The sequence below is a fragment of the Osmia bicornis genome, chromosome 5 (genome assembly GCF_907164935.1).
Source record: "Osmia bicornis bicornis chromosome 5, iOsmBic2.1, whole genome shotgun sequence".
Lineage (NCBI taxonomy): Eukaryota > Metazoa > Arthropoda > Insecta > Hymenoptera > Megachilidae > Osmia > Osmia bicornis.
Genome location: NC_060220.1, coordinates 6,639,045 through 6,658,113, shown reverse-complemented (window position 1 = coordinate 6,658,113; position 19,069 = coordinate 6,639,045). Strand labels below are relative to the sequence as shown.

Below are 19,069 nucleotides of genomic sequence, written 5' to 3'. Positions count from 1 at the left end.
TTGATCTTGACGCTTCTTTCTCGAATGCCTTTACAAACTTCGCGTTTCATGGAAATCGCATTCTTGTTGCATTTGTTGCATTCGCGTGTACTTTACTTTTCAAAAACTTATAAGAAGAGTTAAATTAACCCTTTCATCAGAGCATTGCATTTTTAATATGAGTGATTAATTTTTATTCCTTGATCAATTTTAAATTGTATAAAATTTGAAAAAAAAAAAATTCTTTTAATTAATTGGCAGATCAATACACCAACTACAGTGATACCTCGGTATACGTCCTGTTTGGACGTGAGAAATTTTGCTCGGTATACGACATAAATTTTTTGTGTGAATTTTGCGTCGTTTTTAAATAATTATCTCAGAGGAAAAAAAATACACTGATCGAATTGAGTAACCTCCTACTTTTTCGAAGTTGATGTATTATTAACCGACTGATCATACAAGACAGGGAAAGATTGATTTGGTATACGTCCTATTCAGTATAAGTCTAAACATCAGGAACGGATTAAGGTCGTATACCGAGATATCACTGTAGTTTTGAAAGGGTTAACACGTTGCATATCAGAAAAATTTCTAATACTTAATTATAGAAAATTGCAATTACGCTATTTTTATATTAGATCATTAAAAGTTGATCTTCAAGAAAGAGACTTACTTTGATCTCCTTAGTAAATGCTTGATAACAAGTTATCCATGCAAATTACTCCATACTGAAGTGTCTAATAAAAATTAATGCAGACTCACCGTGATGACTTCTCGCCTTCGTAACCCTGTAGACTTCGATGCTCATCCAAATAGTTAAACAGGCTCTCCAGTTCGTTGAGTTGTTCGTTTCTCGCATCAGTTGCCTCTTTCAGGACCTACGAAAAGAAAGAAATTCAAATGAATGCAATTGATACTGTAAAAATATTTATATTATATCCCTTTTATACGATTTCTATATAAATTGCACGAGAAATGAAAGAAATAACAGATAGGCTGCTGTAAGAGTTCGTGTAAAGACAAGGATAAAATTGCTGTGTGTTGCGAGGATGGCACACGTTATGCACATATGCCATGCATAAAAATGGTATCCACGATACGCGACGTGATTTACATAAATATAAAACCTCTACTTCCCATTACATCACTATGACGATGTAAGGAATCTCTCTGTAGTAAGTTTTCCAGAAGCCACAAGGACGGGAAGAATAAAAACTGTATTAAAAGTGTATCGTCGATGTTAGAAATAAATTCAAGGATTCACTCGCATCACATATGGTACAGTACCTTATCCTTCAATTATCTTTTTTTCAATTTTTTCTCTTTTGATTTTAATTTACAATGTCTTGGATATATCACATAAGCCTGTTAACACTGCGATGGAATAATTAACTTTTGCAATTTTAAATTCTTTCAAGGTTTTGAAATATTTCTAAGACCTTTGAAATTTTTTAAATTCTAAAGAATAGGGTAATTTTCAAACAACTTTGAGGCTTAGAAAATTTACAAAAATGTCTAATTTCAAGATACCATTCAAAGTGAATCGAAATGATTAGTATCCTATCGTTGTCCATATGTATTGATACGATACTAGAAAACAGATTGGACACATGGCAAGATGGCAATAGAGTAGGAAGAAGGATAGAACCGAGGGACAGGGAGGAGGGGTAGATCGAGGCAGAGGGAGAAAAAAAAATATCGGAGGTAGCGTCCCTCGAAAATAAAATCGGTTTTCCGATAACTGGTTATTTGCTCGCACAAGTGGCTCGCTGACTGGGCGAGCACATCGGAAGCGGTTTTCGCGTGTAATATTATCGAGTTATCGGTAGGAGAGGAGGGCATTGATCGGCTGCCGGAGGGACAGGGGAGAGCTAGACGGTAGGAAGAGACAGCTAGAGAGGGTGGAGGTAGAGTAGGAGATGGAGTAGGTGGATAGGATGCGAAGGATAGGGTGGGTGGAGAGGACTAGGAGAACGTGCATTGCACGGGCACAATATATCCGCGTGATTACAATATGTCGGGGCTCGAGAGACCAATATCAACCTGAAGTCGGCTCAGCCAATGCTAATAATCCCTATTGTTGGTGCCTCCACTCGACTGCCTCTCGCGATCGGATACATCTTGTTTCGAAATTTCGAATTGCCTCGTCGTGCTTTCCCTCCCTCCTTCTCTTGCCACTCCTCGGTCCCTATCGTAGTGAAATTTTTTCGATACAGCTTTTTTGCGTATAGCTTCTGATGGGATTTCTTGTTTGGCTGAATTGAAATGTGGTATCATTTCATAAGCCATCGTGAAAGATACTTTATTTTTAACGACAGGGGAGGATTGTAGTTCTTTGTACAATTTTTTGGAACAGTATAAATTTATAGGTATACTATAAATATACAAATAGAATGAAAAATTGATATAAGCATTAATGGGGAAAAATAAAAAAAATTGTAGCAATCTACCCCTAATTAGGTGGAGTGGATAAAAGTGTTAGTCTTGTCTCTGTGTTGACAGTACTTTTGGCACACCCTGTATAATAGCGCGTGCCGTTAAAATAGGGCCCATAATGGCGAACAGATAACCGACAAAAGAAATAAGAATTGTCCTCGACGCGTGTGCCTGGTGCCAACAGGCCAAGCCGCCTTTCACACGTCCCACGCGAAAGACGACGAAGCTCGGTCTCTTTCAAAACAATTACGCATTCTCCAGCGCCTGTTCTCCCACGTCTACATTATCGTCTTGCCGCAATGTTCTTCGAAGCTTGCCTACATCATTTTCAGAAAAGACCACGAGAAACTTGACATTTAGAATAGATCATTTTTGATCACTTACTTCAACTCTTAAGAGAGTGATAAGTATCTCGAATCTCACGTATGTACACCTGGGAACAATTATATCATAATTGCTCTTTAATATGTCATTTCGAAATGAATTTCTGTATCTTTTTTATCGTGCGTTATTGTAAATTAAACTGTCAGTCAAAAATTTGTTAATTACCTTACTCGATTTTACCGTAATTAAAATACAACTATTTCAGCTTAATAGACTTTTAATTAATTACACTTTTTTTCCAGATATTAACAGAAGATATATGACTCGGATAATACAATTAACAGTACGCAGAAAGATCTGTGAGTACAAAAATTTAACTCTTTCTTTAAAATTAAATTTATTAAGAACTGAAGGTGATGGGAAAAATTTTGAAAATCTTAATTAATGCATGAAAATTTTCAAGAATCATTTAGCTACCAGTTATTGCAAAATATAAAGACTGTTAAAATTAATGCACACTGCAATTAAAAAAGAAAAAATTATTCATTATAACGAGCTTTTATCTTCCATTTGGATTTACACTTCTTTCCATAATTTCCGATTTATAAATTAACGCGTTAATCTTCCTGCAGCGCGGCAATTATTAAATTCATTCGTATGAACAATTCCAATTAAATCCTAGATTTATTTCGGACGACTAAAGGTATCAAAAAAATTGGGGAATATTAAATAAGATCAACGTAACATTTGGTCCTGAGCGATTATATTTCTTCCAACGTGTTATTCATTCAACTTCCTAAATCATACGGTCCCATACAATTTTAATCGATAAATCGACGCGTTAATTATCCCAATCAGGGCTTAGTAATTTTACAGTATCGCTGTTCGGACCCAGGAGGGTACGAGCAACCGTAATCGTGGGTTCATATTCAATTCTTATGACAGTGAAAATATAGGTTCTGTTTTATTCCACGTACCATATAAAATATCCTCAAAAAATGTATGCTATAAAAACTATAAATTTTCAGAATTTAATTCAAAATTTAAAGGAGATAGTATTATTAATAAGAAAAAAAAGAAATGAAACAATATGGAAATTATAAAAAAGATGCATTGTGAATTCTAGAATCAAAAATAAACAGAACTAAAAAACCTTTATAGAAATCTTCACATAAACTTGTTTTATTATTTATTGAATTGAATCCAGAAATAAAGTAAGGCCCACACATTATGATACAGCCTGTATAACGAGTAATCAAAACCCCAGAGCATCGGTCGCTTCGAGCATGTAATTAATAACGATTAATTCAATCGATCTGGTTTCTCAATCGCTATTTAAAAGAACATAAGGATTTAATTGGAGCATTGCATGTACTTTACGAATACGCGACGAGTCTGATGGCAATTTAAATTCAATTGATTCGAAATCGGCTGCTACTGCTGGTCAGCGGGCAAAACCGAAGCACGCGGGGTGTTTCGATAACGAAAGGTAACTCGATGCTTATCCACGAAACATACGGTCTGATAAGGGGTGCATCGTCTCGTTAATCACTGCCGAAGCTGATACTAGTTCTGCGCCGGAAGGCGTGTTCAATTAGCCCCACGTAACCAGTAACAATATTAATTAACGTAAGCTGTGTATGCAAATGGCAGCGTTTCAATGTTGGAGTTTGTTACAAAGTTTTATAACGTTAAGCCTGATAACTTACGATGAAATTAAGTACATCTTTAATCACTCGTACAGTTTCAAATAGGCTACGATAATTATCGAACACGCGTGTTTGAAATGTTGCACTTTTATGTTGCATGGCAACTATTACGAACGAATTAAATCGAATGAATTTATTTAATATTCTTCGCGGACTTTTATTGCAATTTCAAGACACCGATGTACGATAATGGTTATGTAATAAGTTAATACACGGTTGAGATAAGAACGGTTTATTAGGAGATAAAGTGGCAATTTTATGTAAACTGACTCGGAGTACCATTAATGAAGTAGTTAAGGTTAAACAGGTACATTCTGCTAGTGTAATTACACTTATTTGTAAATGAATGTGTACGTTCGATGTGCACCTGTTAAAAATACAATTTTATTGTGGATGAATTAAATAAAATAAATAATTATTATAGTATTACATATAAAATGGTGTACTTTAAAACAGAGAAAGTCTGGCATGATTTTATGACAGAAATAGTTTTAATTAATTACTAATCAGAAAAATGTTAATGTAAATGCATGAATTTTGTTTTCACACAGAACTTGAAACATTTATCATAATCAATGTAATTTTAAAAAATTATGGGACACTGTAAATGAACATTACTGTAATGAACATTAAGGTTGATAAGACATCTCTAGAAGAATGGAGTCTTTATTCCTAAACCTAGATTCGTGTCCCTAATCGCAAGTTTTTAACGAGCATGCATGGGAATCCTTAGATGCATAAATTACGGTGCTGTTATGATGGTACATTCTTGAATAATAAATAAAGATGGTAATCAATGCTAATATATGACAATTATCTGTCTGAGTGCCTTGTAACGTACAATGCAATTGAAAAATTCAGAAGAATTATATTAATTTTAACACATATCAATTCGATTAAATTTTCAATGGAAATTAACAATTTTTAATATCATCTTTATTCTTTTTTCGCGATAATCGTCATTCGAATGGATAAGAATTGTTAGAATCTTATGTTTACTTTCACTAAGCGGACGGTTATTTTCGCAATAGCTGTGTGGGAAGTAATTACTAAGTATACATTACGGGTCGGTGCACGACGAAAACAGCGGTTTCGGTAAATCTTGCAGTAAATACTATTGAGTTAGTGGTAATTGTGGCTTAGAGGAGGCATAATACTAGTGCTTACACCCTGCATGAAATAATTGTTATGACCGGCAGTCTGTACTTTTGCGGTAGACAATTCTCTGAACTTGTAATTCAGAAAGGAAGGATACGTACACATTGTCTATAGAAGGAACAGATTTTGCTGAGTCTTATTACTATTTAAATTATGTAGACTACTTATTCCACCCACTGTATGCCCATTGTTAATCGAGTTATCATCTAATTTGTTTTTGATAAATTTTTAATAAATTGCTTTTTCTCACTTGTAATGTAACGTTTATATCAACATTCTAAGGTTGATTTTAACGTAAGGTGTGCTTACAAAATTTTCGATAATGATCTTGTAACTGGGGTAGCAATGATGGCAAACAATTGTAAATGTCTTAGAATTCAATTACACCATTGGAAAAAAAAGGGAAAGAAGTTCCTTAAAAACAAAAGGAAACTCTCATCGCCATCTAACAAACGAATAAATCCTCCTTCGTGACACGAGAGTTGTTCTACTTCTCACGTGTCACAATTAGAGCTGCTATCATCGCGAACGATCAGCCTATTAGGCCGGTGCCGGTTACATGGAAAACTATCGATAGTCAATAAATAGCGATCGAGTCGCATGCGAGCATGTATCCCTTTGCTATTTCCCACGTGTTTCCCCGGCTTTCCTTCACCCAGTGCCGTAGGATGGAATTCCAACAGGCCGTATCGTGCCGTTCGTTTATCCCACTCACAATCGGCCTACACGCGGCTAGAATGCGCTGAAATAATATGATTATGCTAATGAGACAGGACAACGGTGGCCAAGGGGAAAGGATTCTGTTGAATTATTCCCGAGTAGCGACAGGGCTGGCAATAATTATCAGCTACGATACATTCGTCTTGATCGACTGCGAAAGACGTCGCGTAACTCTTATTGTTACTACCAGCATCGACACCTTCGCCGTACGTCTTTTCAATATAGCGACGTCAGAAGACGGGGGAGGAGGAGTGTTATTTACGGGACGATTTGTAATGTACCGCTCGTTACAAGAGACGGGACGGGTAACCGAGGTGGGATCGTAAGATGTAATAAAGTTGTAAAGCCAGATCGGAGGTCAACGCGAAAAATTCAGGCCAATCGAGTAGTAGTCTCTGTGTCCTTGAGGCACTCCTATTTTTCCTCTATGGGAAGAACAGATCGCGATGAAACTCCATCGATACGGTCCGCTTTGAATGTCAGGGAAAAGGCGTAGCGCTCGCCTTTGTCTCGCGTCAAGACACGTTTTCGCGTGACGGTATACCGCAACATTGATTATTATAATAATACAATATTTTTCTAAGTAACTGTGAAAAGATGAAAAGAAAATTTTCTGTTGTGATCCATCTCTCCTTCGCTGTGACGGATGAGATGGATCGCTTTAATACAATAAGTCATATTTCAATTCGTTAAATTATTTTCCACTCAAGACTTATTCTTTTTTTTCCGAGAAAATATACATATATCGTCAGCTGTTCTAGTATTAAAAATTAGACAGCCGTTAATAAATAAAGTGCAGACCGTAGATTCGAAAAGAGCAACAAGGTTTCGAAAAACTGTGGACGGATAAAGGTTAACCTCGTCTAAAGCGGAGAAAGGATCGTTACAGCTCATTAGCCTTATCGTCTGTTGATCGTTTAACCTCACACCTTTCCGCTGCAACAGAACATCCATCCGAGAATATTGGAATTTTAATAGAGCATTATAGATGCAAGCGCGAGGCAATTCGAGCGAAGTCGGAACTCGAGAATCGGGCCCTAATTGTGCGATTAAGGCGAGTCAGGCGTTCGATCGACGATCGAAGTGCCGACACGAAGCTATCGTCTAGGAAAAATCGATCTTTCGCGTAATAAACACGACCCCTTGCGACGTAAAACAATAAATTCTGCAAACGAGCACCGGTACTCGACCGAAAGGTCGCCATACGACGGAACGATTCTTGCTATTCCCTTCTTGATTTATGTACTAACGAAAGATCGTGAAGATCCTCCTAGTTGATTCGAGAGAAAAGTGAAATAAATGCCAAGATAAAATTATGAGAAGCTCAGAATCCGTGGAAATCTACGTCGACTTTTCCATTTATTGAAAAGACCTATGTATGTTGAAATTTCTCATTTGGACAATTTGTTAAAAAGAAGGTTGCACCTCCCAAAATTATTACTTTTTATTATACAGTTGTGTCATTTAGAAGCCACAAAAGTGGCTACGTCTTTTCTTCTTTCGAGACCCTCGAGGCCCACTGTTTTACAGTAACACGACGATAATGGTAATGACACAACAATAACGCCCACGTGGGTGGTAGAACGCAATTGTCCATCAATGAGTCCCACGCATGCGAGAAATTAGCGAGCCGATCGAAGGCAAGGAAACACGTGAAAGCTCGTCACGTGTCAGATAATATCATACACGCCCGTCTGTGGATTCTCTGAATCGAAGTAAGCCGTGCTCGTCCTTTGACAGTTGTTATCATACATTCAAGATTTCGATATTTAACCCTTGTGTACCGTTGAAATTTTTATCGCATTCGGTTCTGTTAGGAATACTATACGGTTTCATTTGCCGAAAAGTGGGATTTTTGTAAAAATACATAAAATTGCAAAACCCATAGAGTTTGCAAGATATGCGATCATTGAGGTGTTAACAAAGCCAAGGAAAATTATAAAACGAACCGAAGGGATCTTAGTGTGCCAATTACGGAGTCTCGGGTATAAATTATGCTAAATCGTCGACAACCAGGTGTGTCGAGATGGCAGGCATCCACTTCCACGTGTGGTTGCATCATCGACACGCATAAATATGAATCGTGCCGTGGCGTTTGCCACGAATAACGATAAACGGCATACTTGCAATTAATTTGTCTGGTAATGCAATTAGGGAATAGATAATGTTGCATGGAATTTGTTTCACCTAAGGGGAGAAATTAATTAACGATAAATTAACGACGTCCATTGCGTGTTGAATAATAAAAACAAATGAAATGTAGCAATTTTTAACTTATTATTTCTTGTATATGTATTGTTATTTGAGGTAATTAAGTATACTTTTATGTAGTTTTTATATCCACTATAGTCCATCTAACGAGACGAGACAGTAAATGATGTAATTAAATGTACTTACAAATTCACGTGCTCGAAGTAGGCCCGACTCGCAGTACACGGACCTCGACCGAACCGTTTGAAGAACTGGAAACAACTGTGCTCCGGCCCTGCGTCGAGCTCGTGAATTTGTAAACATATACTGATTCGACTCAATGGACGGATTATAGAGAGACATTGTCAAATGACGAATTAACTCGTCGCGTCGTTCCGAGTTGAAAGATTAAGGAGAGATTTCAACGCTGGATCGAACGCGATGAAAGAACAACCGGTTTATATTTTTTTATTTTAAGAACTTCTTTAATTTAACATTCTTGGTTATTGAGTTTAATCTCACAATCAGAAAAATAAATTACTGAACAACAGATACGATATCAGCGAACTGTAACTATGTTACGCATAAACATCTAATAAAATGTTACTAAAGCATTTTTAGAACACATGAATTGTAAATTATTGAACTATGTAGCGACATAGATAAACGAAGCGTGAAATGTTATTAACACGTCGTCTACCATGGTGGTCACCGGTGATCGGTGCAATGAATTGTGTTACATTGAATAGCTGAAGTAAAAGCAAAAGGAGCAAACCTTTAAATAATATACACTAAAATTCCTGAAACTGAATTTCACTAATGGCAGTTATAGTATTAACAAGTCGAGTGGTATAGGAGTCAAACGCTTCAAATTTTACATAATTGAATAATTGATAAAAGAAAAAAATTTTAATAGCCTTAATATCATACTAATAATATAAAATACCAAGTTCAAAATTTAAATCTGAAAATTAAGCAATTAAATTTATATTTAGAGCAATTATACAACGCTTTAAATTTAGCATTGTAAAATTATGCAGACCTAATTTTCACCTTCTTATCTCTTATTTTATATGGCAACCCGATTATAAACAAGCGCATAAACATGTCCGTAACCTCCATAATTAATAATTCTTACAAAAATCTACCTGGCAAGCAGACATTAAAGGTGTCTCAACGAACAGATATATAAAGTGATTTTGAAATATTCCAACGGGAACATAATAAATTCTTTAACGCCAATATGGTAACGGGTAGCTGGTTATTTACACAAGGAATAAGAAGGGAATCGTGGTTGAAAAATATCCAACGTATGCCACGAACGTATCCAGATGATTGGCTCGTATTCCAGCAACGTATCCGCACACCCTCAATTTAATGCTCAGTCTAAATTGTCAGCCAAGCGTGGAATTTGCTTGACAAACGGCATAGAAGTAGCACCAGTACGGGCTAGTACGTCCTTGGAGGGAAATCTCGTTCCTGAAGTCGGTTTGGCCATGCAGCCGATGTAAATGCACATTGCTCAAACCGCATCGAGCGAATGCAGTTTATGAATCGACAGAAAACTGACGGTTATGGTGTCACTCTAATGAGCACTGGAAAAACATACGCGATGCTGAAACGACTCCGATGTTTAATCGAGACTGGGAGATATCTGGAGGTGTTTTGTAATCAATGGTGCAACCGGAAAGGTAGGATACTCGGTGGAAAAGAGGAGAAATTTAGAATCAACATTTCCCAAGAAAATACCATTAAGCAATAGAAATATTGAAGTATTTTAACAACGTACACAGAAATTTCAATAAAAAAATTTGTTTGATAATGAAGTACATTTATTTAACACCTTATCCACCGGCCATAAATAAAATAGATACACACGACCAGTTAATAATTAACAATAACTAAAGATTAAAAGGTGTAACCTTTCTTTATAATTTCGTCTTAAAGTATATTTAACTTTCACTATTTCACCTGAGTTATACGTGAATTTATAATAATAAAAGGATTATTGACTAGTTTTTCCTTCAACAACCGATACTGTCAAAAAGCCTATTAATAAGCTTCCGGTAGATGAAGTATTAATATTTGGAAACTATTCAAAATTCAAAATTGTTGACTTTATTAGCATTAAATATTAAATTGCTTTTCTCAGCTCAATTCTTTCATATTCAAAATTGGAAATATAAATCTAAAATGCAGTCCAATATAAATTAGAGCTGCATCTTTCAATACTTCTGAATTAATTTTCTGGTTTAACGTTCGAACGAATGACATATCTTGAGATAAGAGGATACAAGTTCGTGATAAAGTCAGCTGGTAACATTTTATCGTCGATGCTACTCGATAACATGACGATTTCAAACGAAGGCACCTGAACGGATTTATGCCGCTTCCCTTCACGGGCTATCTTTCCTGTTAATTGGAACGCTCGTAACTGCTAACGTAAATTAGCACGGAAAGCAGTTCCACGAATTATAAGCCGCGTATTACGGAGGTATAATTGCGATAGGAAGAACATCGCGTAATAAGAAATGACCGCTTCAATTCGAGGAAGGAAGGTTCTGTTAACAGATTTACCTTTCCTAGAAATGACTAGGATGGTAATCTTGTTTTATTCAATGAGTTAATGGAATAAACCCTTTATGTATGAATATCGCAAAACGAGAAACTACCACATATATTTATTTTAGAGAGTAAATGAAAGCTGATCAGGTTGGGTACCTTAACCCTTTCGACTCGAGTTGTTTCTATTTGAATTTCATTCTTTATTTTTCATTTTTATTATTAAAAGCTTAATTAATGCAGTAGATATTCCTATTAATCAGCACCTTACAAAATTTCTTCTGAAAAAGCTTCACGAAATTTTGCCACAAAAACAACATGAATAGACTAGGGAAAAAGAAGAAAAAAACAGAAAAATATGTATCTGAAAATCAAATTCCCCTCACGCTGCAATACTTCCCGGTATAATTAACACGATCGTAAACAAGCAGCGCGAATTAGCGTTGAAAGTGATTTAGCAAATTGTGCACTGTTACACCATCGTTTCGTGACCGGATGAAACACGTAGTCGTCGAAGGGATAATTAAGAACCGCGTTTTCGCAGATTAGAATTGTCGAAAGTCAGCGATGATCTCACTTTCACCGGAATTCCGTGACGAACAGGAGGCGATTCTTTTCGCCGACGAGTCACGAGCCTGCCGGTCGAATGCAGGTGGCGAAGGTGTTAATTAATTCGCCTTTGTTCCACCGCCTCTTAGCACCTCGATCGGCGCCGATGCTCGATGGAATCGTTAGTCATCAAAAATTCAGCTACACCTGCGAACCTCTTCGTTCGAGCCTGCGATCGCGTTATTTATGCGCGATTATGTTACCCGCTTACACGCGCCGAAGCTTGCGTCGCGTGCGTTCCGCACAGTGTCGTGTAAAACTCTTAGATCGGCTCGATATGGATCGCAAAGTATCCTAGAATAATCGCGTGATTACTATGATTACACGTTGGTGATAATTTTTTATGTGTCGTACTCTTGTGCGATGTTGATATAAATAATTTGGCAAGGGCTGCTAATTTTGGTGGTAAAATTTCAATGTACATTCAATTAACTGGACCTGAATGGGTTTCTAATTCATTTCTAGAATTACAATTAAAATCCTCGTATTTCCTAACTAAATTTTAATACTGTTTTAACAAATTGACTCGTTTCCATTCGAAACTTTCTGTTCAAGTTAATAGCTTGTCCGGATATTCATCAACATTCCTTGTGACAAGATTGCTCTGCATGGTGTTTACCAATTCTAACTATCGTACTTTTTTAGTATGAGAATAATCAGTAACTGGAACTGTTTCTACAACTCTAAGATTGATTGACTTCGCGAGATTCATTTTCCATAAATATTGACTCTACATTTCAAGGAGTTGCACAATTTGTTACATTTAAAAAAAAATAGATTGATGATCTTTGTATTTTGTCTTTCAAAATAATTGAAAATTAAGTGCTGCCAGTAATCTAAAAAATAGAAAAAAAACCTGTTAGATTTTTCAATTTATTGCTGGCAGTATTCGCAATTATTTAATTTGCGTCGTAACATTTTGCAACTTTGTATCCAACATCTGTTAAATAATATCTTTATATCTAAAATAAGATATCAAAACATAGGAAACTTAAATAACAGTTGATTGAGAACAAAGTGGGAAGATAATTATAGCGCAAAGGATTAATGTAGGAAAGATTAAGCACGCGAAAGAACTGTATACGTATTTTTTTTCCATGGAAGTGAATGTAAATTCCAGCACGAATAATCGAAACAGCTTGATTTGCGCAATCGAGCATAAATCATGTTTCTTTTCCACACGAAGACGGAAAAAGTAATAGAGGAATAAAATTGAATGACTTACGTGTATTCGTTACTCGCAGGTGCACCGATACACCTGCAGCGTTCAATCACTTTTTTCAACGATATGATTCTTCAAGCGAAAAGATATTCAGAAAAATATTCAATTAAATTGCTTGATAAAAGCGAATCTTTCGTAAACTAAAACTATAACAATAAATTTATGTTATAATATTTTGTGTCAGTAGTGCAACTGTAAGAATTCAGCAGATCTTTCAATGAAGAAATTAAAATCCTTTTTTCCAAAAGAACATTTTTTATCCAAACATTTCAGATTACCTTGACAATAATTAGGCAAAACTGTAAAAAGCTTGGCTTAATATTATCATGATGCTAATTAGGCATAAACAAAATTTTATTACCCCCTTATGAAACAATTATGGTTACATCATTGATGAGTCCTATTACCTTAAAATTTTATATACTAATTTTATGACAGAACTTAAGAACCAACTACATAATCGATCGGGACGGAAATTATTTAACGCAGTGGCAATAAATGCATTCTGCACCATTCCATCCGCGTGCTTTTTAATTACAGCCTACCGCGAGCAGGGCAAAGCTATCTGAGACGTTCAGATAGCATCTAAAAGCGTCCACAGCCGGCAAGTTAGAGCGGTTAGATGATCTCGCAGATTTCATCTACGCTACGATTTCGCGTCTAGAAGGGAACTTGTTATTTATTTGAAACGATACGAGGCCCGAGGCCGCCTTCAGCGGCCTTTGCCGCCAGCGAAACGTTAATGGATATTCATGAAAATGTTGCGTAATTATACGCAGCGACTCGAAGAATTACTTCGGAAAGAAAAAGACGGCTGAAATGATAAATAATTAAAACCTGTCGACGGCGAGCCCCCAACACCTTCGCTCGTTGCATACGTTATTTTCCTCCGCAGCGGCAATTGTCGTTGTTAATTGAGCTTTTAATGTCGTATCAGTTCGACGCTTAGCACTTCTATGCAAATAAATCCTGTAGGCAGCTTTTTTATGCTACTCAAGTAAAGACACATTTAATCCTCGTATGTTGAAACGAGATCACTTTTTATTAAACACTCAGATTTTTAAAAGAAAAATGAGTACTTGCAATTTTGGGATCCGAACTTGACCTGCGATTTAAAAATGAAAAGAGAACATTCAGTTCAATCATGAAATTAAAGAACGTAAAGAATTAATGCAGAGATAGGCGGCGAAGGGCAAGGATCAGCCACTTTATCGCTTATTAATCGTGCGACTGCACAATTATCCCAAGTGAGAATGGCCATTTCCATACAGAGGGTAGCAATTATGCGAGATTCACGGGGTATCATTAGACGCGTGGAATCTCCATGGCGACTATAGCCCGCGTTGCTAAAAGCGAGTTCACAAGTCATCGTTTCTCCAACGTATGATATTGGATTGATAAAAACATAATTGCCAGAGATATAACGCGATAGGGCACTTCGCGTAAAAATACCGCATGGTGAAGATAATTGAAAATGCACTCTCGCAAGTTTCTGGTAATAACCGTGACTCAATTTCACAGAACAAGGATGTTAAAATACAAAAACCATTTTCACTCCTTAATCTAATACAGTGGTACCTCGGTATACGACCTTAATTCGTTCCTGATGTTTGGATTTATACCAAACCAACCTTTCCCATAAGAAGTAATGTAAAAATGATTAATCCTCATGTAAGAAAAAACTCTTATTGATATTATGCCTACATTAATGGGGTTGTAAAATAATTTGAACACTGTTTATGTCATGAACAGCTTTTAAACGATTTCCTAGAAGTTTATAAGAAATATTCACTAGTTTATTTAACATAATTAATTTGTAAAATATAAATGTAACCTAATGATAGATTCTAAATTAACAAACCAAATGGAATAAATTTTATTGTCTGCTGTTTTCAGCTTACATCAACTCCGAATATAAATGATTATTAATTTAATTTCTCCTCCGAGATAATTATTTAAAAATGACGCAAAATTCACAGAAAAAAATGTCGTATGCCGAGGAAAATTTGTCACGTCCAAACAGGACGTATTCCAAAGCAGACGTATACCGAGGTACCACTGTAATCCAAACACCTCTGTACCTCGTCCCACGCTAAAAAGTCACCGATCCCTCTGTCGCAACGCGTTCGCGACATCCATTAGAAACCGTGTCGACATAATCGTTGCGAATCCAGAAGCACACGATCATCGCACCGTCTGGTCTATTCGAAAGCCGCAATTAACGGCTTTATTAGCAGCGCAGACCGATTCCCATCAGGGAATGTGATCGATCACCGGCATCCCGCCGGCGTAATCGCCGCGCAGCGCCGGTAAGCCAACCGGCAGTACCGCGAAATTTTCCAGGTAATACCGCGTGTGATGTAAGCAGGTATTCGCGTTCAGCGTGTCCAACGGTGCTCGGCTCTAATTTGTAGGCGTGTACGATTACACGGTCGACAAACGCCGACAGAAGGTGCGCCTTTACGCGTTGGGTTCGTACGCGGCTGATCCGTCACCGGATAAGACGTAATTGCTTTGGCTCGCGATACAACATCGCCAGGAACGGTTTTTCAATGTCACCCAAAACGTAAGCCGAAAACCTAAGGCGCCGTGTCCTTGCAGGATAATCTGTTTGCATTCCTTCGATTGATTTATTCGCGGCGAACGAAACGGAAAAGCGTAATTGTCCCGACCGTGCGTTGCGTGCAACGCGCACCTTGTTGCGAGAGACACGGCTGACACGGGATTGATAGGGTAATTGCGAGATTAGCGGACTGTACACAAAGTAAAGTTATCTGGCAACGGTGATCTTGCGTGATCATTGACCGACCGTCCGATACCGATCGTCTATGAATGCAGACACCGTTGACTTTTTGTTGCGGTGGTTGCCAAAGTATCCTTGTCAAGTGGACGCTTGTATTTTTCACGTCGAAACTATCAATCCTTTAACTTTCACCTCTCCGAAGGATCAATTCAGTGATACTCGATAAACAAGGCAATTTTGGAAAATTTCGATACTTAATTTTGAAAATTTTAGCTTTAATCTCTGAAGATCAAACTTAGAAGCGAATCAACCTTTTCTTTTTTTAATTGCAATTTACAATTCCGTACATTCTTAGTGCAAAACACAGCTATAAGTGTAGAGAGTAGTGATTTATAACAGAAGCTTTGAAGGATGGAATTACCACTTCTTTTACTTTAAATTAATTATACACCGTGCAAGCTTAAGAATGCTCCTTTCCCGAAAGGTTAACATTTCTGGGGCCCGAGGCTGTGAACGTTATGAAATATTGCTGCAACATTGTTCGAATAATGTCTATACGATGCTGTAATGTGTGATACCGTAATGTTTTTGAGGCAAGCTTTTTTGCTGCATGGGTGGTTCAGTAATTATAGGTGTTACAGAGGTAGCACGTGTCTTCGGAGGTAACTATTCATTTACCCCTGGACAAATTATTGATATCAGCCCGGTATATCAGCCGCAATGAAATTCGAATGATAGAGAGGAGCCGTTATCGCGAGCGAGTCAGTCATTCCGCGCGTATCCGCGAGCCGGCCTTTAAATAGGCGTAGTGGAACAGGTTTAGAATAGTACGGGCAGGTATGAAAGAGGCCGTTATCTCTCTCACGTAGTGGTATTTCCTGCGCGTAGGTACAACGATCGTGGCAGATAAGGGGACGAAGCCGCGGAACGACGAGAAGCAACGCAACAATGCCTGCATTTCGCAAGCCGTGCGTGCCCGATGTTCTCGCCGCACAGCGCGCGGAATTTTAATTTGTCGCGCGCGTAGTCGTGGTTAGCGGTGCCTAGCCTTGCGATCGTGGAAACGAAGGAAGTATGGCGATTCCTATACGGGAGAGACAGGAGAAAATGAAAGATAGAATAGATTGTGTGGGGGGTAGTACATTCAGTACTTGCTACCAGTGAAGTGTTTTCAAAACTTCACTGTTAATGTTTTTTAACAGGTATTTATAGAGTAATTGATATTAGGAAGGATTTGTGCCGCGGGTAACGACGGTAAATGTTGAGCGGGTGTGCCGAATGACTGGCATAGCTACAAGTTTGCAGAAATCGTAGATTAAAGCTCCATTAGCCGCAGAGACAATCACGAGCGATATTAATCTTTACGTAGGCACGCCTTATTTCATCATGAGATAAAGAGCAATATGAGAAACGCAGCTTTATTATTGCGGTTAGATGAGACACACGCGATACTAAGCTACGTGTAACGCGGAATGTAAAAAATATTAATCGTTACGATTTTTTCGATTTCTACCGGATTGGTATTTCGGTAATCTTTCCTACGTTTTGTAAACAATGCAATTTATTATATTTTTTAAAGCCATCTATTACACTTTTCAGAAATCAGGTTTCATTAAGTTGAAAAAAAAAATAATTTATATGAATTTTAATAACACTCGTACATATCTAGTGAAATACCTGGCAGAGCTGATGTCTGAAGGAATTCTACAAGTAGTTCGATAGTTTCTTTACAAACGGAAAGATTGTAATCTTGGAATTCAGTAGAGGTCATAAATTAACTTCCAATTAGCCATTAAGAGACACTACGATAAAGGAATATTAATTTCAACACAGACACACCCTCTTCTATCGTGAGCTGAAAGAGCTCACGATCTATGTACAGTATCGAGCATAATAAGCTTCTCTAGGGAGAATAGTGGTATCCCAGGTTCCTTGCCCCCTCCATAAATTTCCCTGGACTTCCTGACCTTCCCCCTTTCTCCTTAGGCGTTCCCGATTATTGTCAAAATCAAAATTTAGAGAATTCCTGTTTTTCCTGTATCACCATTTTTCCTGGAGAAGTCTACATTGCTCGATACTGTACATCTTAACTTGCACCGCGTTTGCGTAAAATGTACGATCTATTTGAAAAGTACGTTATAAATAGGAAATTGCTCAATCCTCGAAGCGTGTAGAAAAGAAAAAAGTCTACCGTTAATTTCGCCACGTTACATTAACGCCGGAATGATTTATTAACGCGCTTCTATTAAGGAAATTTAACAAACTGCTCGAAAGTGAAGTTACTAATGAAACAGTCGATTCGTGACTTATATATCGGCTCGAATGGGTACACTTTTCGCGGGATCCATAAATCATAAACCGATTTAGAATATCGCTGGCAGACCGGGACCCAGTAATATTAATCTTTCCCACGGGGTAACGTTATTTCATTAGGCGATAAGGACCCTAATGTCCTCGTATTAAATTTCTACGTTCTGCTGTTTTCCAAACGGCTGGCGAAATTTATAGCTCCGCCGCTTGCGTTTGTAACACTGACCTCGTATTGGAATACCAGCCACCGGAAAACTCGAGAAAATTGCTCCGGAATGGAGAATAATGTTCAACCAGATCTGAATTACAGAAATCGCGATCGTTTCAACTGATAATATATTTTTTTTTAAATCAAAGAATCTGTATCATTGAATATAAAATTAAAAGAAATGAATTAATTCCTATTTGGATAGCCTGTTGGTTTTGTGAATTATTGAAATATGGTAAAATATGAACAAAAATTTTCCCGTTCACTCGAACACGATACGTGTACCATCGTTCTTCTTCTGGAAAATAAAAGATCGCTACGAGGGAACATGTTTTCATTCTTAAATCATCATACTATTAAGTGCATCATTACTGCCACATGTTCTTCGTTATTCATCGTAAATACGTACGGTACGTAGTATCTCCGATAACGATCCTTGTAACGATTTTTTACACGCGCGGAATTTCACGTCAGCGAGAATTACGACACGTTCAAATTACCCTGAAAGATCACTGATTTTCTTGCATACGTTCGCGATCGCTCATGTCTCGTGTGTCCTTCGTCCTGCGAACAAGCGCGGATAATAACTTAACCGGCGTTTCCATTATTTTCGAGAGCCCCGGGCGATAGAATGGATTCACTTTGAGACTTGGAACGCGTGATCAGCTATCGATCTCGAGAATTTATCGCGAGAGCAACTTGCGCGAATTTTCCTGGCGCGAGAAACTCTCGATAGCACTGGTATATGACGGTTCCTTGGGGAAAATTCTATTAATATATATTCGCTAATTATCATCACACGCGCACGTTATCAGTTCACCGGTTAAACTCCGATCGATGGCTTTCCGATAAACACAGAATAGGAACTGATATAGAAAAAGGAGAGGGAAAAGGGT

General features: G+C 37.5%; 1 protein-coding gene across 1 annotated transcript in view; it reads right to left on the bottom strand.

Annotated features, from left to right (window-relative positions):
- Positions 1–19,069, bottom strand: part of LOC114874615 (UPF0489 protein C5orf22 homolog) — a 554,926-nt gene that overhangs the window by 92,538 nt on the left and 443,319 nt on the right. The window contains exon 6 of the mRNA XM_029184070.2: positions 745–860. Within this exon, the coding sequence (XP_029039903.2) occupies positions 745–860 (116 nt within the window). The remainder of the gene's footprint in view (positions 1–744; positions 861–19,069) is intronic.